We start from the raw sequence: 22,563 nt of genomic DNA on the forward strand, positions 1-22,563 counted from the left end.
AGTCAGGCCAGTCTGAGGGCTTTAATCACAAAGCCTACATGGGTGGGAGGGCTGGGGGGTTAGATGTGGGGTTTAATTATGGCCATTATGTAATTGGATAAAATTATACAGTAAATTCTGCAGTATTACAGGCAAATCAGAGATAATTAAATACTTCTCCACAGGCCTATATTGCCATCAAATGAATAACATTTGTCACTGGACATATATTTCCTCAGCTGACATGACACTAAATATTTCAACTGGGAAACCAAGGCACAGATCAAACAGCCCCTTTGAAAGCACACACTTCAGACCAGGTCCAGACAGGCAGTGCAAGATGTAGCTCTGTTGTCACAGAGATAAGAACAGTTTGGGAGCAAACAGGTATTTCTTCCAGAACTTATTTTCCAGGCTCTTTATTATTGTGCTACTGTAAGATTAATGCGTGCACATTATTCAAAAATCCAGACTGTCAAATGAGAGTGTGATCAAGCTTGGGTGGTGTGTTCTGGGGAGAAGCATTTTGAAATAGGACTCAGCTCAGAGAGCAAATAGCTCTGGTAACTGAGATGTTTGCCCTCAGTGTGCTCCAATAAACTGATTTACCTTTCTTCTTTTTTTCCCCTTTTTTTTTTTTAAGAGCTGACGCAAGTTTGTCAAAGGGAGTTGTTGGGTGTAGCAGCTGGTGATTGGTTCATCCCATACACTCCCATTTGTCTTTAAATCACTGTTCAACTGCTCTAGGTTGCATATGAGTAAACTTTTTCTTACAGGTGCAATTCCCAAAAGATATAACCTGTCTAGCAAGTGAGGAAAGGAACCTGCTTAACTCAGAGGTAAACTTTTTTTCTTTATAAAATTTTATCAATGTATTTTAGAGACTGGCCATATCTTCAGAAATTGGGAATTATAAATTTAATTAATCTCTAAATATAAGCTCAATATGAAGGATAGGCTCCTTAAGATTTACTGACATATTAATTTGTACTGACAAATATCTTTGATATTTCTTCAGGAATGAAATTTAGACTTCTCTTTTGTACAGAAAATCAAAACCTAAGCAACCACAGAACAGCAAAAGTATTCAAAATTTCCCAGTCAATTAAGAAATGAATGATTACTTGCCTTTGCAGCCCTTGGCTATCTTCTGAGAAATTTTATCCAGGCTCATGAGTTACTTGACTAATATTTCTCTGAACAAATTAATTTGGGAAAGGGGGCTTTACATTTTAATTATTTATTTGACAGCTGCAACACTTATTTCATTTTGAAATAGCCACATAGACAATAACCTTATAAAGTCACTGTCATGAAGACGAAGAATCTGGCAAAATCTGCTACATTGGATACCATGGCAGAGATTACAAATATTGATATTGCAAAACCCATGAAAGTGTTAGTCATATCTGTGACCCGGCATTATTTGCCCAGTGGTTGTCCATTCGCCTAATGTTCTAACTGCAGACTGGACAGAAATCAATAACCTTGTGAAATCAGATGCCAAAAATTTCATAATTTTCCGAATCGTTGCTGGAAACCATTACTTAATAAATGATGCAGAGCAGTACCCTATACTTGAAGAGGAAAATTAGTTTTATAGAGATAAATAACTGTCCTCTAATAATAGGTAAATTTCTTCTGCAATGAGTATTTCCATTTTAATACCATACTTTAGGATAAATCTTTTCTGTTCAGCCAAATGCTACAAGAGGCAGCAAAAACATCATTGTATTGAGGGCAAGTTTGAGGAACACTGGAAATCTAAGAGATTTCTCTTGTATGTTTAGGCACCAAAATCATAGCTCTAAAGCAGAAAGCATTAAATCCCAGGGCAGCTAAAGCAGGAGAACTTTGGTGTTTTCCCTCCAGTACTGCAGGCAAAGCTTCTGGCAGGGCCCAGGCCTGCCCAACCTTGATGGCTGTGCTTTCACACCATCCCTGCCCTGGTTCCTGGCTGTCCCCCCAGGAGCAGCAATCCACCAGCACAAACCCCTGAAGGAGTGCAACTGAGAGCCCAATGTCAGTGCATCCCCTTTATCCAAATATCTTGCAGGCTGAGTAACACCTCCAGAGGTACAGGGTCACCCCATGTCTCCCTCAGGTGAAGCAGTGACAGCTCTGGCGCTTCTCTGTTACTTGTGGGGAGAACATGCTACCAGTGCCTGCGCATCTCCCAAAGCCCTCAGTATCTGCAGTGCTAGGAACTGAAGATATGGGTTGCCACCAACTAAGGACCAGCCCTGCCAAGTTTTACTGAAGTTCAAAGGCACCATTGGTCATAATCACAGTTATTAGTGTTTGCAATATTCAGATCTAATAGCAGTCCTGTTTCATGGGTCTCATTCTCCCCATATTTATGCCAATGGTTTTCCGCTCGTGATTCATAAACCTCTGGAGTTCTACCAACCTCTCCCTAAAAAATTACAACTGCAAGAAAGCAGGTTCTCAATAGACGTAATTTTGCCAACTGAATCTTTGCGCTTTCACCAGAAGACTTTTAGGAATTCAAAGATTAAAACAATAAAATAAAATAGAAAATCGTTGCTTTATGCAGTGATTACACAGACTCTTGAGATGACGTCCATAAATCAGACAACTTGTGTAAATGTTTGACAGGGCAATGTCCAGATGATTCTTATGCTGTAACATGTATTTTCGGTCAATTTTTCCATATTGTTTGCTGTGCTGCACAGGCTTTCATCTTCAGCCTAATCTTTGTGCAGCTTAATTCCTGGCAACTTTTTTGCTTACTTTTCCTCCATTTCCCATCTCTTTGAAGATCTGTATTTTTTGGACTGCCACTTCTGGAAAATATATTTTTCCAACAAAAGTTAGGCAGTGCACACGGAGGAGGTTTTACCCTTTACCAGAACAGGGATGAACACAGATAGATTTGTTTGCCTGACTTCTACACCACAGATTAAAAATAAGCATCAAGAATTGGAAAAACTCTCTTTCTCAGACAGGGCAGTGTCTGTGTTTGAAGACAGTTCTGTGAATGAAACCACAGTTGTCAGGGCTCTGTTGGGGGTGGAGGGGTGAGGAGAGTGTTACTGGTTTTTTATCTCATGGAGTTATTAATATCCTAAGCAAGCAGAATCCCCCAGGCATTGAAATGTGAGTGCCAGCAGCTCTGCCCTGATGCCTGAGTCACTCATCCCCCCCACATATACAAACAGTCCATGAGGCAGCAGAAAGAATTAGAGCCAGCCGCTCTCTCTGGTAGGAAATTTCCTAATGCACTGTGATATTGCTTCTCCTTTTCAGTTGTCTGGTCTGGGTGAATGCTTTTAGTAAGAAGCAAGGAATTTGACATTAATTTCTGGCCTGGAGTCAGCTTTAACCTCCAGGATTGGTATTTAAAGTTTATATGTGCATTTTAAATACATGCACTCCAACATCTTGCCACTACAGATATGCTTGTAGATGTTCCTAAGAACAGCATATGATCAGTATCAGAGGACAGCAAAGGTCTGGTCTTTGAGCTGGACCTATACACACATAAATGCAAAGAGAGAGAGAGAGGCTATTAAATAATTGCAGATTTAATGTTGCAAAGAGCCAGACTTAGAAAATTATTTGTTGCAATATTTTCTGATATTATTATGAAATGCTGAGCTGCATTTGGCATGTCATATTTATGAAAATTGTCATCAATCTGGCCAGCGTGCCTGATTGCAAGGCAGCAGGTAAAGGCCCAGGGAACTGCAGCTGTGGTCCCAGGTGTGTGCTGTCTGATCTCTGCTCGCTGCCTTCACTGGTGTCCCCTCAGCTGTGGAATGGAAATACAGAATGCATCAAGGAAGAAGGATTGCAGAACTGCAGCATTTCTTGAACAGTGTTTTCCTCTTGAATCTGATAATCAACAAATGAATTCACATGCGTATCTACACATGAGTCTGTAGCACACAGCTGCTGAAATCCCAGAGGTGAAGTTCTCTTTGTAAATTTGGGTCATAAAATTTCATTTGGTCCATACAATAAATAAAGAGTTGAGCATTTATTCATATGATTTTTAAAAGGCAAGAATTTTTCTCGTGGGGTAAAGATAATCAGTCTAATACCCATGTAATAATCCTGTGTGAGACAGAGCTTCCAGCGATGGGTTAAGTAAGAATTAAACACCAGTCCCCTTAGAAACTGGCCTATCAGATTTGCACCTCTCAATAACCAAAAAATGGTCATACAGAGATGCTCATCTCTGTCAGATCCCAGTGAAAGGGACAAATCTATGAAACATTTAAGCCTGTGACAACATTAATCTTGCAACAAATGGGATAGCCTAAATACTGATATACTCCTGTTTTTATCAGAAAACATTTCTGCATCAGCCTCCCCTAGAAAGTCCAAAGCAACAGTTCAGGAATTTTTTTTCTGCTGGCTTTGTATTTTTTCCAGATGCTGGATATCCACTGTGCATCTGTTGGCCTCTGCACCCTTTACCATTTGAAGGGAGACAGGAGAACCAAATGCTGGCATATAAAGAGACTTTTATGCTTGCCCAGAATTTTCCCAGTCTGCAACAGTTTCCCCTCTTAATGCTACTACAAAGATCAAGCACAAACCAAACAATTCACACTGGTTTATCTAATTTGAAGAAAACTCTGTTGAGTTCTGTTGTGTTTTGTTTGCAGAACAAAGTGTTCTGGCAGTCCCTGCATGACAGAGAGGACCCACAAGCAGACGGCACAGTGCTGTTTACCCTGAAGAAGCGAGTGTGTGTGCTGGAAAGCGCTGACCGCTCTAATGGATCGCATGGAGCTGCAAAAAGTCAACATCGAACCTGACGATCAGAGCAACAGTGGGGAAAGCCTCGAAGACAACTACAGAGAGCCGGCTGATTCAGAAAAGGCTGCAATTAGCAGGTAGGCATTTCTCTGTTCTGTTAAGGCTAGAAAGCAGTAATCGATAAATAATCTTCACTAATGGCATCTGGGAAGTTTCCCCACAGCACTGACCCTCCTTGCTCTGTGCTCTGGAAGACAGTGTGCCCAGAACAGCAAGGCAGCCCAGGTCCCCCCTTGCCTGCCACCACCTGGACTGATATCATCAGGCTCCCAACACAGATTAACCCTTGGCAATTTCCAACTACTCCAGTCGGATGGTACATATGTAAATTAATACACTCTCAGAGAAGTTCAGCCTGAGCACATTGAGGGGGAGTGTTTCCCAGGGCAAGGAATGGAGGGCAACAGGGACAGCCCGCCCTCAGACATTCCAGCAGAACCCACCACAGCACTAGCACCTGTGTGGCTGGAAAAAGACATCTCAAAACCAGCCATCAGTCTGTTGCTCTCAGGTCACTGCTCCCTCCAGCACGTATCTCCAACAAGGGTCTTTGTTCCCCAGATGTGAAGCATGTGCTCAGCTTCAGCGTGTTACTGACAGTATGGATCTGCAATCAAGTGTAATTCAAAGATTACTGGGTCTAAAACTAAATTCCAAATCAAAGCAAAGATCTACAAAATATGCCATTGGATATGAGAACTTTACGGGAGAACAGACCTTTTTTTGCTGGATTTTTAAATATTCAGAGCAATGCCAAAGGAAATTTTCCAGTGATGACAAAAAGCACCACTCAAATAAAATGTGAATCATAAGTTTTATCTAATATTTTCTTATTTTTCTTTATGTTCAGTCCCTTTGCTAGTGATGATGCAGGAAGTCAGAAGTTCCTTACAAATGGATATCTGGATAAAAAGAAATTGGAGGACTATGATGAAGAATATGTAAGTTTTATTCTTTTTAAATGAATGAATGAATGCTTACAAAGTAGATCTTATTGACCTGATTTTTTTCTTAAAGTGTCAGTAAGCAAAATTCCTCTGGAGCTGGCCAGCAAAATCTTGACTTTCAAAGAATAAACACATTTTCTAACAGTTAGTGCAGCAAACCCTTTCTGTTATCTTACAAGTAAAATTCAATCTTTCCTACACAAGTAATCAGAAAAATTCCTTAGATCACACTTGAGCTTCAGTAACATCTCCATGTAATCTCAGCTGAGATGTGCAGACAGTGGGACATTGCACCCATTTTCCTGACAGGACATTGCACTCAGAAGGACTTTGCTGTTCCTATAGCCACATAGATCTGTGCCTTAGTGGATACATGCTTGTATTTCTAGTTTCCAGCATCTGTGTAAATGAATCTCCATTCAGCTGCACTGCTTTAGAGAAAGAACCTTATTGTTTTGGCTTTATGATGCTGAGCTCTACATGGTCAGCACACGTCCAACTCCCTAGACAGCTCCACATGCAAGTGGAAGCACAGCACCAGCTCCTGGGGCATGCATGTGGGTACCTCTCTGCTAGGATTTTATGTTACTCAATTGTTAGTGAATTTGATTAAATGAAAGGCATTATTTTTTCAGTGGTGTTACAGATTTTATTAATGAATGATCACATAACATCAAAAATATTGTTTGTAATTGTAAACCAAAATTAAGAGCCATGTTCCCTTTTTCTTTTCCACTTGGTTGTAACTCATTCACACACCATCCCCTCTCTCTTAGGTTTTGCCCTCTTCCATTCTTCTGCTTCCAGCCCTAGGCACACAGCACTCCTTTCTTTCTTCCCCCCAGACACCTTTTTAGTTCCCCCAAAAAAAAGTGCATTTTACTTGGACACAAATTCAATAATCTGTTGTACTCATTTTTTAAAAAAATCTGAATACTTAAAAATTGGTTATTGGGAAACCTGTTTGATAAGAGCATGTGTTTCCATGGAGGCTGGCCAGCATAGCCAGTGTAACTGTGTCACCTAAATCACCCATCAGGAATGCAAACCTCCTCCTGACTGAGACAATGAAAGAGTGAGAAGAGGCAAACACTACCAGCACAGCTGTCTTTGGGATAGACTCCTTTTGGTGGCAAGTGCCTCTGGACCTGGGAACCTTGAAAAAGCTCCACCTCTAGGCATCAAGGGAGGAGCATAGGGAACACCAGCAATGAGGATAATTAGCTAGTCATGCTCAGTAAAATGCAAATGAATTGCTATTTTCTGTTCTTGCACCCAACAGCACAGGGGTAGAACTTCCTTTGGAATGTCCTCGTTCAACCTCAGCAATGCCATTATGGGCAGTGGCATCTTAGGGCTCTCCTATGCCATGGCCAACACAGGAATTATCCTTTTCATGTAAGTACGTAGAAAAATAAGCAAATAGAATATAAGCAGGGGGCTGGAGCTGAAGTTTTTATGATTACAGTGGTATGTTAAGCTTGGTTTGTTAGCTGAAGATTCTTGTAAGATCCTCTGTAATGAGAGCATTTCAGCTCCACCCCAAGGAACCATCCACTGCTGAAAATTCACTGCCGAAATTTTAGACCTCCTTTGTATTAGAAACATGACTGTGAATTGATACTGCACAGTCAAAAAACAGAAGGGAAGAACAGCATGTTGGTCCTAAAATAACAAGATCGATCTTGCCAGTTTACTATGGGAATCCAACAAGGAAATTAAATCACCCACAAATATGTTTGCATCACCCCAATCATCTAATCACTATGTAGAAATGGAAGAAGAGCATTCGATATCATCTGAAATGTCAACATGCTTTGAGTGCAAAGGCATTCATAGATCTAATGTTGCTGCTCCAAGTCTGTCTGTACCCAATGTGCACAAAGGACAGCATTGATCTGTGACTGACAAACAGTATCTACAAAGAATGGGTTTTGATAGACAGTAACATACAGCCACGGGAAGTTTTTTAATCCATGGCTAACATCTGGCTCCTTTTAATAAGATGAATTCTATCAAAAATATTTTTTTTTAAATTATTGATTTTAATTTTAGCTTGAAGCCTTAATTTTAGCCTCTCATGAGACTGGAATAAACCATGATATTACTGTGTGACAATTAGCCATTTTTGACATTACTGAAATCTAGCATGTTTTTGTAGAGCATCTTGCTTGTGGGGACTGTGTAACTATAACAGCAACAGCATTTAAAATTTTACTTGTAGCTTACAGTTGCTAAGAAACATCTCCTGTTTTGCCAACATAATTTTTAACTGAAAATTAGCTGTAGATTCAAATGCTGTTCTGTATAAGCACTTCATAACACCTGCACCCAACTGGTTTAGATATAGTATGTGCAGAGCAAAAATTGGAAGCCAGTTCTAAAACTGACATTTTGTCAGAGTCAGAAAAATGTAGGATGTTTTTCTCCTCCACTTTCTCTGAGCACTTGTACTAACTGGTATGCTCATAAATGATCACTGGAAAGAAAACTGTGATATGTTAAGCCTTGCTAACAGGGAAAAATATTATCTTTATAATATCTTTATTTGAAACTCTGATCATACTGATAGGTGGCGAAAAATTCTGATACAAGCCTAATGATATTAGCTCTGTTGTCAGTGCTAAAGTAGGGAGTAATGCTAAAGCAAAAACCTCCCCCCACAGCTCACTTTCTTTGCTATGCTATTTCCATATTTTCTGAATGAGAACATTCTCCCTTTTGGTAAAGGAAGGATTTTTATTTAGAAATATGAACTTGTGTGTAGATACTGCTACCCCTACAGCCGTTATCCAATTGCTTGAAGTTCCTCTGTTTTCACATCCCATGATGTTAGTGTTAGTGGGACAGAAAAATCCCATCTACTAAATGGAAACTGCTGGACATGAATTCTAATTGAGATGGTGCTGGCAGCATTGTAATTTACTCTTCTCATGTTGCCCAAGTGCTTTCATGCTGGAAGGTGTTCTACAGGGTGAAGGAAAATAGAAGGCTCATAAAATTCCAAAAGCAACATTTCTGCTGCCCAGCATGATTTAGCAAGTGCAACCAGGAGGACTTTGGTTTACCCCATCTCATGTGTCAGGACACAGAGGTCATGTCTCTGAACAGCAGCTGTATGGGTGGCCCTGATCAAGGAGGGTGCCACGTCAGCAGGATGCACTGTCACCTCAGACATGATCCCCCCCTTACCATATTGCATGAGCCCACAGCAGGAGACAGCCCTGCCCACACCAAGGTAGTAGCACTGTCTGTCTCTCCTGAAGAGGGAAATTTCAGAGGGCATTGTGATGGTCTGGTGGTTCATCAATTAGCCCCAGGACCTGAGTCTGCTCCTAGACTCATTTATGAACCTGGCTGTCAGTGTCTCCTATATTTGTACCAAACCTCATGGGTGTGGGAAATGTGGGCACAACTTCCTGTTCAGCCATGGGATAAAGTGCTTCCATATTTTCTATCTCTGTCATGTTATTCTCTTCCTCACCAGCACTTGGGCAGGCTGATGACAAGATGGTTAAGGTAATAAGATATGTTGTGCACAGCGCTGTGCCCCGAAAATCTCATACAAAGCTACATTTTTCACAAGCCGTTTACAAGAGGCAGATAGTTGAAATCACATAGGATGCACCTATTGTGTGGCAGAAACATGGCAGTAATCAGAATTACTGAAGTCAGGTACCAGGGTACCAGTATCTTCAGGCAGACTAAGTCTACAAGCTAAGCTACCAGTGCTCCAAGAGCAGGTTTTCCAGTGTTGTGCCATGCTTTAACATGATGCAAGATTTCTAATGTACTCACACAGCAGGCAACTAACCTCCACTACACAGTGATATGCCAGAAGTCAAAAGCAGTGACCAGCCAAGAGATAGCATTGAAGTTGTCCCAGTTACCATTTGCTTTTGGGTTTCATTTTTGTGGGGTTTTTTGACAGCTCTGATTAAGAAGAGATTTGAAAATGAGAGGTCAGTGGGCAGGTGAGAGTCCAAAGACCAGATTCTTGCAAAGAAATCTGTTTACTTTAGTGGGATCTTGTTAAGATATAAGATTTTGTCCTTGTGGACTGGCACAGAACTAGCACTTACTGGACTTCAACAAGCCTTCAGGGGCACTTAGAGTGTATAAGGTGCAACTGTACTCACAAGGAAGCTACAATTCACACTTAGCTCTGCATTTAGCCTGGGAGACCAAAGAACAAACTTGCTGAAAGCTATTTATGACGTGTTGAACTTCATGAGAATGAGCAGGTGTATGTTCAAATCAACTGAGTGCCTCTGATGTCCTGCTTAGGATTCTGATTTCTGCTTTGCCTTGCAGAGTTCTGCTGCTCAGCGTAGCAATATTGTCACTCTACTCAGTCCACCTTTTACTGAAGATATCAAAAGAAGGAGGTAGGAGGCTGTGATTCACAATCTGTATTGCATGCATGTATTTTACCTTGGAATGCAATTTATCAAGTATGTCCAATTGTCGTGGTTAGAGGCTGGTGCAATGCCAGTGCCCCCATGAAAATATACTCCCCCTGGTGTCTGCTGTGAGATGTGACCAGGAATAAGCAAAGCAGGCCCCCGCTTAGAAATAAAGAAAAGAAAACTTTATTAACTACACTACAACTATATGTAAAAAGGAGCACACAGGAAAAATGAAAACCTTCCAAAAACATTTCCTCCCCCCACTAAATTTCCAATACATTCATCCCTCAGACCACCAACTCTCAGTCCATCACCACCCTTTAGATAATCAATTCTCAGTTCATCAAGAGGAGAGGAGTCCTTCTTGTGCCATAGGCTTCCCCAGGAAACGCTGTTGAAACCTCATGTGTTTCCATGTCACTCGTGGCACCGCCCGGAGAACATTTGCCATCGTGACACCTTTCCTTCCATGCCCAGTGCTCTCACCACTGCACATGGACCAGAGCTGCTTCTAGGGTTGTCCTTTTAAGGATGCCTTGTCCCATTACAAAAAGAGCACAGTCTCTCACCTTTGGAACACCAGCCCCTCCCAAATTTCACCCCCTGGGGCCGAGGGGTACCAACACTGAACTCTCTTGGCTCTGAGCCATTGCCTCCCCCTGGATGCAGTCTCTGTATCACAGGAAACATGGTTCTGTCCATGGCTATAACAAGAAAAGTCCAGCTAAGACAACTCTATCGACTCTTCCCACCTAAGATTCTTCTCTACTCTTCCAACATCGTTCACTTGCTTGAACCTTCATCACATTTGCCCATTTTTTCCTCCATTTCATCTCTATCTCTCTTCTAGGAAAGGTTAATGTTCTGTGAAGTTTTCATTGTCCAAAAAAGGGTTAAAATCTCGAGCTCTGCCCGCCCGGATCTCCCACAGCGGCCGGAAACCTTCTTGCTGCACCCCCCCCACCCCTTCTCCTTCTCGGCTGTGCTGCCGGCATGTGTTTATCAAGTTCCAAGGCAGCACAGTCACAGGCACAGGCTGTACCCTCTCTCTGTCATGGGAGGAGCTGCCTGATCCCTCCTGGTGCTTCTCCCACCCTTCCATCCTCGGGGCCTCTTCACCTCCCACCTCTGTCCAAGGCCTGGCCTACCTCACCCGGCTGCACGGCATCCCCGTCCCCGCCTAGCCAGCAGCTGGGCCTGGGGAGGGATCCAAACTCTTTCCCCACTGGAACCCAAGAGAAGGTTTCCTGGGAATGCTCTGCTTTTAACCCCTGTGTTCTCAGAGGCGTATCCATGTCCCCCAGTGTCCACACCAGGTGCCAATATTCAAATCTGAACACCCATTGATGTGACCACAGCATCCCAAAAAACTCACTTCCCCTCAAACCACAACACTAATGTAGTGGCCCATATTTTTGTTTTGATTTTGTTTGGTGTTTTTTTTCAGGATCATTAATATATGAAAAACTGGGAGCAAAGGCATTTGGCTGGCCTGGGAAGTGTGGTGTCTTCATTGCAGTCACAATGCAGAATATTGGAGGTAAGAGACAAAAGTTATCTAGCTTCCAATGCTCTTCCTACAAAACACAAGTGATTTCATTGTCTCCTCTGTCTGGCTAAATGGCATCAGAGATGAGCCAGATACAGCATACACTGTATTGTAAAAATGAAGGATATGAGGAATTCATCTCACTTTTTTCAGCTACCTGACACCTCAGTGTATGGTGAAAGACAATTACCTGGGATCTCTCCATGGCCAGTGAAGAAGCTTCAATGATGGCTAAAATGGCCTGACTGACCATCCTCAAGGAACTAGCCATTCTCTTCATTGACTATGGCTCAGCCTGTCAAAATAAAGGATTTATTTATTTAGTCACACTGTTATTTAAACAGAACTCATTTCTCTACTTTAGCAAAAACTTTTCTCTTTTTTTGGAACTACAGTTTTGGAAACTCAGTTCTCTAAAGGTTTTTGTTTTGTTTGGGTTTTTTTCCAGCAATGTCAAGCTACCTCTTTATTATTAAATATGAACTTCCTGAAGTCATCAGAGCATTTATGAAACTTGAGGAGAATTCTGGGTAGGTGTCTTTTCCCAGCCTGAACCTGAGACGAAAAATTTTCCCTTTGATATCAGTGATGATTATTTTTACTTTTATTCTTCCTGTTTAGAGAATGGTACCTTAATGGGAACTACCTCGTCATACTTGTAACAGTTGTGATTATTCTTCCCCTCTCCCTTCTAAAAAGCTTAGGTAAGCTTAATGCCCTGCTTAAACTCATTTCTTAGTCCTTTAAGGATTGTGAATTTTTATGTAACTGAACTATTTTATTCTGTTTTGTTTTGTTTTTCTTGCTGCACAGGTTATCTTGGTTATACGAGTGGGTTTTCACTGACCTGTATGGTTTTCTTTGTCAGTGTGGTAGGTGACTGTTTTGGTATTGTCTCCAGACAAATATACTGTATTTGTAAATACTCTGTAAACCTTAAATACTTTTATACTTTGTACTGTGGCAATTTTATGTTTGGATAGACCCTGCAAGTTTATCAAATCAACAACCTATTCAGCAATAGGTGAAGTCAGAATAAAAAAAATCAGTTAAAAAACCACTTGAGAATAAAAAATAAAGCAGGAAAACAGCAGAGGCAGAGTGACAACAAATATTTGCAGAAGAAGCAGAATTGGTAGCACTTTGTTTCTTGCTTCCTCTCTTTCTCAGTGTCTGCTTATACTTCTGTTGGAATACCACAAATGTGTAATCTCCTATAGAGGAACTTTTCTGATAACATTGTCTACTTTTTGTAGGTGATCTTCAAGAAATCCCAAATACCCTGTCCTCTTCCCATGATGGACCACGGGGTTGAAAACTGGACCGCCACCAACAGCACAGTGCCAATGCACCTGGTCATGTTATCAAATGAGTCACTCAGTTCTGGTGTGAATTTCATGATGGACAACACAGCTGGGCACTTCCCAAGCCTTGAGGAGCCAAAAGATATCTCCCCAAAAAGCGGTGTAGAATACGAAGCACACAGCGACAACAGTGACAAGTGCCAGCCAAAATATTTTGTGTTCAACTCACGGGTAAGGGAGATCCTGTAGAACTTGTCTTCCACCACTTGTACCACAGCTAAACTGCTGCCTGCCAAGTCAGAGGTGCAGCCGTGACCATTCTTACTAATGGGAACTTTATTTTACAGACTGCCTATGCAATACCCATCCTGGCATTTGCTTTCGTATGCCACCCTGAGGTGCTACCAATATACAGTGAACTCAAAGAGTAAGGTTCTTAAATTTTGTCCAATACTTCCAGTTAACCATAGATAGAGATAATCTTCTACCTGTTGTCCATTGATTGCTGGTGTGTGAACACCCACATGATAGTGAATTATTGCTTTCCATTGTAAGCAGATTTTGGCTTTGCTTTGGTCTTATAGTCAGATATTGGTGACAGAGAACCACTGCATTGATCAATATTACTTAGTAAAGGAGGAATATGGAAAGTCCTTCAAATGATCAGAAATAAACTGGCAAACTTGGTTGCACTGAGATAATTCTGGTTTCTAATAATACCTAAATGTGTTCTGTGTCTGTGTCAGTTGCACTTACTCTTAAAGTTTCTTGGGATGCCATTAGTTTGGGTGTCTTTGGTAGGCTCTTCACCCAGCCTGTTGTGCTTAACAAATATCAAAAATCCAATATAGTTGCTTAAAACAGCACAGAGTTAATAGCTGGGAAGGGCTAAAAAAAGGCATTTGCTGAACAGCAAAATTGCATAATAGGGGGGTGTGTTGCAAAACTCAAGGAGGCTAAGAACCATTACCTCCTGTTTCAGTAGGTTTAACCTCAGAAGCCATAGAAATTCTAATATGACTTGGGAAAATGCTTGCAGGTCCTATAAGATGAAGATTTTCTTTAACCAAAGGATTTATGGAGGAAGGATGTGATCTGCAAGGGGTTCTTGAACCTGCAGAACAGCCCTATGTAGATATAAGGGTATGTTCACATAGAGTTGGCTGAAAACTCTTGTCTATTTTGTCAACAGACCTTTAATTCTCATCCCTCCATTTTTTAAATCTAAAATGTACCATTTGAGATTAACATTTAATAAATAGTGATATACAAAACAATGTGGCACATTTTTATGTTGCCACAGAAAAAGCAATAGAAATGCAGTTTCAACATATTTTCTAAATCTGTGCTGCTCTGCACAGAGCTGTAAAGCATCAAGAGCTCTATGTAACCAATATATTTGCTAGTTACTCTCTTTCTTTTGTACTTCAGTCGCTCCCGAAAGCGGATGCAGAATGTCTCAAACATCTCCATCACTGGCATGCTTATCATGTATCTTCTGGCTGCCCTCTTTGGATATCTTACCTTCTATGGTAGGTCAAAACACTGTTCCCTGCAGAATTTTCCCTCACTTTTTCACGCAGGCAGGCTGGTTCTATCACAAAGACTCAAGTATTAATGCATTTTCTGGGGGCCTGAATCCAAGTTTAAGCAATATTCAATTATAATACACAGCATGTAACCTTCTGAGTGAACTGTGGGACTTATCCAACTGTCAGGCCTCACCTGTGAGAGACTCCAAGGCACCTGCTGGGGGGCCAGTCTTGTTTCCCTTGACTTTGTGAACTCAGACAAGAAGCTGCCGTAAACTTGACTCTTAGCAAAGGCCAAGAGTACTAAAAATACTCCAGTGCTCAACAGTTTTACATGACACTACTAAGTGCTATCCAATCTGTCTCTGACGCCACTAGTTCAGTTTCATCTATGCTGAAAAACAGGTGCAAATCATTCTAGTGTAAAAAAATCTGGATGAGCTAAAGTAACTGATGGGCAAACAGAGTAGTCCCACTATTAGCACACCATTTTGTGCAAACGCCACCTCTTTTTACCTTGTTAGTCCCTCCATACAGCAGAGAAGTGAATGATACAGCACACTCTGCTCCCTATCACTGGGGCAAGAGGGCTCTGCTTGAGAGCTGAGACATCTGGGTGGAGGTCAAAAGGAGCTGTTACCAGTTCAGTAACAGTTCAGTGAGTTGTTTCATATCACAGAAATTATTTTTACTTCAGGTTGTACATCCACTTAATGATTTTCTCAAAGTCACGTCAAAGATGCTAGAGTACAAAGCATCACCTCAGAGCTGCATTACCCTCATCATGTCTGAATGATGGACTAGTATCAGTTCACAGTGGGAAAATTCCTTTTTCATGTATAGCCCATAACTTGTATCTAATGGCAGCAGTTGGACTAAAGTTAATCTTATCTCTTATCTGGCTGCAGTATAAAGATCCTTTTAAATGTGCAAGGTACTGCTTAAGTGATTTAACTCCTTTCTCTTTCCTTTTTGTAGGAGAAGTTGAAGATGAGCTTCTTCACACATACACTAAAGTGTACACGTTTGACACCCTTTTGCTGTCAGTTCGCCTGGCAGTGCTGGTGGCTGTGACCCTGACCGTGCCCCTTGTCCTTTTCCCTGTAAGTAACAGAGCTGAAATCAGGGTAATCCATATTCACTGACTGAATGTGATCAGCACAGATTTTAACACTGAAGAAAAGTAAGCCTGAGCTTTTTATTTAGAGAGTTCTGTTTTCTCATTTGACCCAAGTATGGACCTTAGGCATTTAGGGTTGCAAAATTTGAAAGACTGAAATAAATCAGTCTTTATAAATATATCAGGAATTACTTGTCTGTCTCCCTGGGTCTTTCTGTACTTTATTTGTCAGAGCAGTCCCAAGTACCAAAGTCTTGGAGATATACTGAAACCACTTATGAGGTTTCCTAATACAGACATAGGCACCTTCTATAGCACCCAAACTTAGGACAGACACATGAAGCTCAGGTCACACATTGTGCAGGATTCCCACACTGGGCTGCTGAAATACAGGGACAGAGGGTCCTGTGCTCACTTTACAGGCTTGAGTTTGTGGACAGGTGAGGAAACTAAATGCCAGAAAAAAAAGAAGTGTAAAAGAGCTGCACAGTCAGTTGTCCGAGCAAAGTTTGGAACTTCTGTGTGCTCTTCACTGGGAAAAACACAATAACCACAATTACAGGGACAGAAAGACACAACTAAACAAATTGCTCTGCAGAGGGACTGACCCTCCTCAGGAATCAATCTCCCCCAGTGGGCAGAACTTCAGGCTCCTGAATGTAAAAAACTGAGTCTCATGTCTTCCCTGAGCTGCCAGGCAGCAGAGGAGAAAATAGCTGATCCTCATAATCTGGTGTTGGGAGGCTGGTGGCTCATGAGTACAGCACGTACAAGGCCAGCACCATGCTGCAGGAGGGCTCCCAGCAAGCTGCATCACAGCACAGCGTTCCCATCTGAGTAACCAGGGGGTCCTGTTGCTCTCTTTTCCTGGGTGCAATACACACTCTGCATAGCTACTGTTTCCAGGCTTGCTGACAAATGCCTAAGAGCAGTGATCACTGCTCAATGGTGTCAACTAAATTTAAAAAAATTTTGAAAAAACAGGTATAAGGCACCCTGAGTGGTCAGTCCTTCTAGCTTGGAGAGCTCCAGTGCTCTGCCTTAAAAATCATGTTCAAAACAGTGGATAAATGTTTAAATTAGTCTTAACAAATTGATCAGTCTTCATGGGAAAACAAGATAAGGGCATTGAAAAAATCTGTCTGTCAGGTGCAGCATTTTGTATTTTTAGATTTCTGTATAATCATTTTAATATTTGAATAGTTAGCAGCTAGAAACCACAACACTGATTTTTCCATTAAAATTACTCCTGAGAAAATGTATTTTTCTTGTAAACCAGAATACCAAAGAGCTTTACACATTCTATCAGGACAGCCATCTCAGCAGATCTTACTCCTTCAAATAAGCAGTATAACTACATCAACTACTTTTTTAAATTAATCATCCCATTTATATTTTCTTAAAGTAGTCAGAGTCTTTTATTAAAAAAAAAGTCATTGCATTTCCAGAAAAATAAATTAAATATAGATCTATATACCATTAGTCACTGTAAAACTTCAGTTTGATAACTTCTTTTTAAGGATTGTGTCACAAAAGGAATAATGCTCAATATGCTGACAGTAAGCTCACAGGAATGCAGGCAGAAGAGTTTTTTGTGTAATAAACCTATCTTACACCAACTCAAAAACTGGACAAAATATTTTAAATTTGCCTCCGTCTTCCTAGTATTGGTTTACATCAACCTGAAAAACATAAAATACAAAACTCATAGTGTGTTTTCTAGTGATGTACTACACTGAGAGAGCCCCATATATTTATTTAATTGCCAAATTCACCTGAAAGAAATTATATGTTACTTTAAAACAACCAAACAGAAGTGCATTTGGAGTTTTTCGGAGTGTAAAAATATTTTTGTTCAATTTCTAAATACCAACTTTTAAGTTAATTTTGGTACTTGAGAATAACATCATCTCGAGCTACCAAATGCATTTGCTTTTGGCCTTTTTTTCTACTTACTATCTTTTATATTGTGAAAGCAAAAAAAATCCATGATGTGTGAGAAAGTCAGTGAAGCAAAAAAGAATCCTCTGCAATTGGTTTTAGGGTTATAATTTCCAAGTGGCATTGAAAAATATGCTTTACTTTTCAGATATGTATATGTATATATTTAATGATTAAGTACAACAGCTTCCTCTATCTCTCAGAAAAGTAAATGACAGAATTCTTGTGGGATTTTCATCAGGTTCAGGAGTACAGCAATTCATATTTCACACATGCTCTTTTTTTTGCCTGCTGATTAGTACTTATAGTGGGGGGGCTCTTTGAGGATTTTTTGCTGATATTAGCATCTTTCAGTTGAACAGATTTCATGTCCCTGATTTTACACCCTATTTACTTGACTTTCTCCTACACTGCAAATATTTGAGTTTCTGCATTAAACTGTGAACCCAGTTCTCAAAAACCTACATCAGAGTGAGACTATATTATGGGAATCAAAGACTGAAAACATATTTTTCCAGTCAGAATTTCTCACAACAGATGTAACTAATATAGATTTTTTTTAACTGAAAGCAAAGATAAATTAACTGTTGTTTCACTTTCCCTGTTGTCTTTCATCTTGCAGATCCGTTCATCTATCAGCGCATTGCTGTTTCCCAAAAGGCCATTCAGCTGGATAAGACATTTCCTGATTGCAGCAGTAATTTTGGCTTTTAATGATCTGCTTGTAATTTTTGTCCCAACTATTAAAGACATTTTTGGATTTATCGGTAGGTTTCATAAATACTTTTTGTTGACTCTATTGTCCTTTCTACAACATATTTACAGTCATGGACTGAAAGTCAATCTCTGTTTGAGTCTTACAGCACAGTAAATATAAACACAAATTGAATTTAAAGGGAATGTAAGGATTCCCAAACAGCTGACAGACAAAGGTATAAGCTACCCAACCTTGTTGTTACTTTGCATGAGGCACAAGGAATCCAATAATCCCGATATAAAAACTGGTAAGGAATTCCCATTTTGACCAAAAGGGAATTTAATACATGTGGAGGAGGGGGAAATCAGCTTTGGTTTTCAAGCAATTATAGCATGAAAAAATGTATTGACTTCCAAAGCATTGTGCTAGAAAAAGAAGAAAAGTGACACATTTCATTTGGCATTAACAGTTCTCTCCCTACCACTTTCTTTTGGTCAGTTTTGGCCTCTGACCAAAGAGGTCCATGAAGAGTCTCCTTGCTCTGAAGTGCTTGAGGATGCAGGGATGCAGATCCCTTGAGAAAGGTACCTCAATGGGATTTCTGCAGCTGGTTTGCTCCTCCCTGCCTTTTATACCCAGGTCTTCATGCTGAACTCTGCTGAGCAGAGAGGAGTCAGCACTTCTTAGGCACAGATCATCCACTCTCTATTCAATACTGCTTTCCAGGGTCATCCTACTGGGAATGTCCATTTGTCCTTGCTTCACCTGACAGCAGACAGGCTTCAGCTGACGTGCAGACATCTCCACCACAGGCAGCCAGACCACTTTGAAAAAACCCTCCCAGTAACAAGTGTCTCTTCAGGCCCCAAGCACCCAAATGAGTGTTCAGACATCCACAGCTCTCCACGAATGTAGTCTACAGAGAGAGCCCTTTGTACAGCTGGGCTCAGAATGGCAGCTGCCTCCCCACAGGCTCTCTTTTGCAGGTGCACCACTCTGTTTTTCTGTCAATGATGCTGCACTCAGCTCTGCTCTCTCTTCCAGGAGCCTCTTCTGCTACGATGTTGATTTTCATCCTCCCTGGTGCCTTCTACCTGAGAATTGTTAAGAAGGAACCCCTGAGGTCTCCTCAGAAGATTGGGGTAAGAGAACTGGGGGCAATTGCAAAAGAAAGGGTAGGAGGTTGTGAGATTTCCACTCTTCATTAGCACTCAGACCATTGACTTCCAACATCTGGCACTTGCTCCTAAATGGTAGTGTCTCACTCAAAATACAGGTTGGGCAGTGGGATTCATCTGGGATTCAAGACAAAGCCTTTAGAGGCCTACTGCTCCTGACTCTCACCTAAGTATTTAGGATAAAGTGTGTCTTAAAACACTAGAAAAAAGAGACTTACTTAATCCGATCTAAACTCCAGTTAACACCTGCATTTTCATAAATAGCACCAAGACAGTCTATAAGAAATTGATGGTTCATCAGAAGACCAGCTGTGGATTAACAGGAAGATTTGAGGTCAAGGTTAAGAAGGAAATTGCACTGCAGAGATAAATAAGTAATAGTGAGCTCTCCTCTGTGACAGATCCATAAACCTTATATGAAGGTCTATCATTTATGCACAGCATGTGTCTATGTCATGCTGGACTGCCACTGCAATGCCTTTCATCCTGAACATCAATAACTGTCTGCAGATTTAACTATCACTGAGGAAACATTCTTTGAAAATGTAATTAGAAAAGTTATTGATGAAATATATATTTAGGCACATAATGTAAACAGATGGGAATATATGCATATATATATATATATATATATATGTTCACAAAAGTCATATGACTGATACATCCTTCTAGTATAAAAGTAATTTATTATGATGAAATTATTTCTACAATGTTTTTTTCCAGCTGTTAGAGAGCTCTCTCTGTAGAGAGACTGTGAATATTTTTTCATGTGTCTTTGTTCACTCTTCATGTTGGTATGTGTTAGGCACATCTAGAATTTCACATCTTGCACTGAGATCACATACAATATTCATCTTTATTTTACAAAGACAGAGTATTGTTAAGGGTGGACAGATTATGGTAAACTAGAGCTCCACTAAAGCAAAGGGTGACTACAAGCATCTGAATCCCTTGAATATGTACAGAAACACTGTCAGATAAGAGATATGGGCTTACCTGTTTGTCTGATAAGGATTCAGCAGATTTACTCTGAAGTTGTTTTTAATTCCAAAGACTATAACCATTGACTGAAAATTTGTCATTTTTTAATAATAAAAAACAAAGATGTTTCTTTTATATATTTTTTTATTATTGTTCACAGAGCCAAAGTGGCTTGTTTTCAGATCTCTCTTGGACTGATATTCTCACAGGACTAACTCTGATTCGTGTATCCCTGTACAATATTACTTGGGCTTTAGTCACATAGAATAAGCCAAACTTAGGCCATGGGTATTACACTAATGCAGATCCAGTGGGGCAATCTATAAGCTACCACCCCTAAGTCACTAGCTTTATTAATTAAATTTCATTTCCTAATTGCAGGCTCTAATTTTCCTCATAGTTGGCATAATCTTCATGCTTGTGAGTATGACTCTTATTGTAATGGACTGGATTTACAATCCCCCAAGTTCAAGACATCATTAACCTGTGAAGACAACCAAGTGCGTTTCATAACACAAATATTTGTATTGTGTGCTCTGAAGAACATCTGAATGGGATTGTTATTCCTAGCTAGTAACTGCAGTACTTTGAAGACAGTTTCTGGTAGGGTCACAAGAACCCAATGGAGTCTACATCATCCTTGTCAATAAGGATTGTTATTTATGCATTAGGAATCTGAGCTTAGCATTTCTGGCCAGGTGAAATGAAAAGTGTGGTGTGAATGCTTTCTGTTTTCAAAACCAAAATAACTCTGTATACAGTCCTCAAAAACAGCTTGGTGTCACCCCTTTCAAAATCTCCCATGATGATAGTAACCACAGCTCCTAGAGCCTTGGGAAGGTAATGGCCAGAAAACCAGCCAGTGCCTCATTTTCAATCTGAAGGTCATGGGAGTGGCTGCCCAGATCCAAGAGAAAGGCTGTGGTTTCTGAGGGGATCTGGAAGGTGATTCCTCTGTACCTGATAGACTGACCTGCCTGTCAGAAAGACAGTGGACAAAGCTTTCCACTTGACTTTGACAAGCCAGTGGAGAAAGCTGAGTGTTAGATTTGTTGCCCAAATTCATCACCCAGCTGTTGTACAGAATAAATATCTCTGGCACAGATTCTCTGTTGGGGCAAGTGCTTGAAGAACAGTAGAGTATTCTCACTTTGTTTTTAAAGATGCTTGTGCTGGAAATATCAGTCATTTCTGCAGTAAAGGTTTTTTTGTTCTTTAATTTTTAATTATTGTGTGAGCTTACATCACTGAACAAGTTGTATCCTCCATAAAAACTTGTCTTCCAATCTCACAGGAATTTAAGGAGACCACAAGGTGTGACAAAGCACCCTATCCAGTATTGTTCAGTACTTGTGTATTTGATAAATGTTCAGTGCAGGAAACTGTAATTTGCTATATATAAAAATATATGTATTTATGTACATAATTTTTTGTTTTCTTCTAGTCATAAAAATGTTATCCTGTGGTATATGATTTTTGATTTTTTTATGTGTCACTCTGTTTTCATAGCCACACACTTAATATTATTTTGAAGGAAACATATTGAATTGGTGGGTTTGTAAAAGGTCTGTTTTTATTCACCAGTGGTTTAACTGTACCTGTAGCAAGACCTAACTGCTACCTGTGTAAAAACACATTCATATGTTTACTACTTACATTATAATAAATTTCAAGATGTTTTCCTCTTGAGAATTCTTGATACATGTCTTGAAATTTTGTGTTGCCACTGTACACCACAAATTTGAATTACTTGTTCAATTGCTGTACCTCATCTTGTCTATGCATACATCAGCATTTAACAACATCCTGTATGATTAAGTCAAGCAAGGGTAACAGCATTATTGACAATCTCAAGTGTATTGAGCTATACAGCTGTGCAAGACAAGGAAAAAAGCATTGCATTCCATGCTATGTTCATGTTTAATTAACAGTCAAATCATTAATTGGGCTGTGTCATGGAGTACTCACTACATATGCTCTCTGCACACATCAAGGAAAATCAGCCAGAGGGGTCTTGCTTACTCTTTAGCAGAGAGGAGTGGGAAGGTGCCACTGTTGGGTTTATCACACTTACACAAATCCAAGCTCATGTAAAAGGAGTTTTCATTTTTTGACTCAGAAATCTGTTGAGTAAA

At 40.3% G+C, this 22,563-nt stretch overlaps 1 protein-coding gene across 2 annotated transcripts; it reads left to right on the top strand.

Annotated features, from left to right (window-relative positions):
• The first annotated feature begins 742 nt into the window (after positions 1-742).
• On the top strand, positions 743-22,120 carry SLC38A4 (solute carrier family 38 member 4). Of its 2 annotated transcripts, none has more exons than XM_058804894.1 (16): positions 743-818; positions 4,617-4,847; positions 5,621-5,711; positions 7,000-7,115; positions 10,032-10,105; positions 11,574-11,666; positions 12,124-12,205; positions 12,297-12,379; positions 12,489-12,547; positions 12,932-13,210; positions 13,327-13,406; positions 14,411-14,511; positions 15,490-15,614; positions 18,195-18,339; positions 19,314-19,411; positions 20,810-22,120. In XM_058804894.1, exons 2-16 carry the CDS (start codon positions 4,729-4,731, stop codon positions 20,909-20,911), a joined length of 1,647 nt encoding a protein of 548 aa, XP_058660877.1. In that variant the 5' UTR covers positions 743-818; positions 4,617-4,728; the 3' UTR covers positions 20,912-22,120. The 2 variants fall into 2 exon arrangements, with proteins under 2 accessions (XP_058660877.1, XP_058660878.1); XM_058804895.1 differs by lacking the exon at positions 743-818 and adding an exon at positions 3,743-3,911.
• The last annotated feature ends 443 nt before the right edge of the window (positions 22,121-22,563 follow it).

The sequence above is a fragment of the Ammospiza caudacuta genome, chromosome 5 (genome assembly GCF_027887145.1).
Source record: "Ammospiza caudacuta isolate bAmmCau1 chromosome 5, bAmmCau1.pri, whole genome shotgun sequence".
In the NCBI taxonomy this organism is placed as follows: domain Eukaryota; kingdom Metazoa; phylum Chordata; class Aves; order Passeriformes; family Passerellidae; genus Ammospiza; species Ammospiza caudacuta.

Excerpts from the sequence above, each read along its gene's own strand:
- SLC38A4 (XM_058804894.1), top strand. The coding sequence starts at position 4,729 with ATGGATCGCATGGAGCTGCAAAAAGTCAACATCGAACCTGACGATCAG. Across the intron at positions 12,206-12,296 it reads AAACTTGAGGAGAATTCTGG|AGAATGGTACCTTAATGGGA; the intron begins GTAGGTGTCTTT and ends CTTCCTGTTTAG. Across the intron at positions 14,512-15,489 it reads TGGATATCTTACCTTCTATG|GAGAAGTTGAAGATGAGCTT; the intron begins GTAGGTCAAAAC and ends TCCTTTTTGTAG.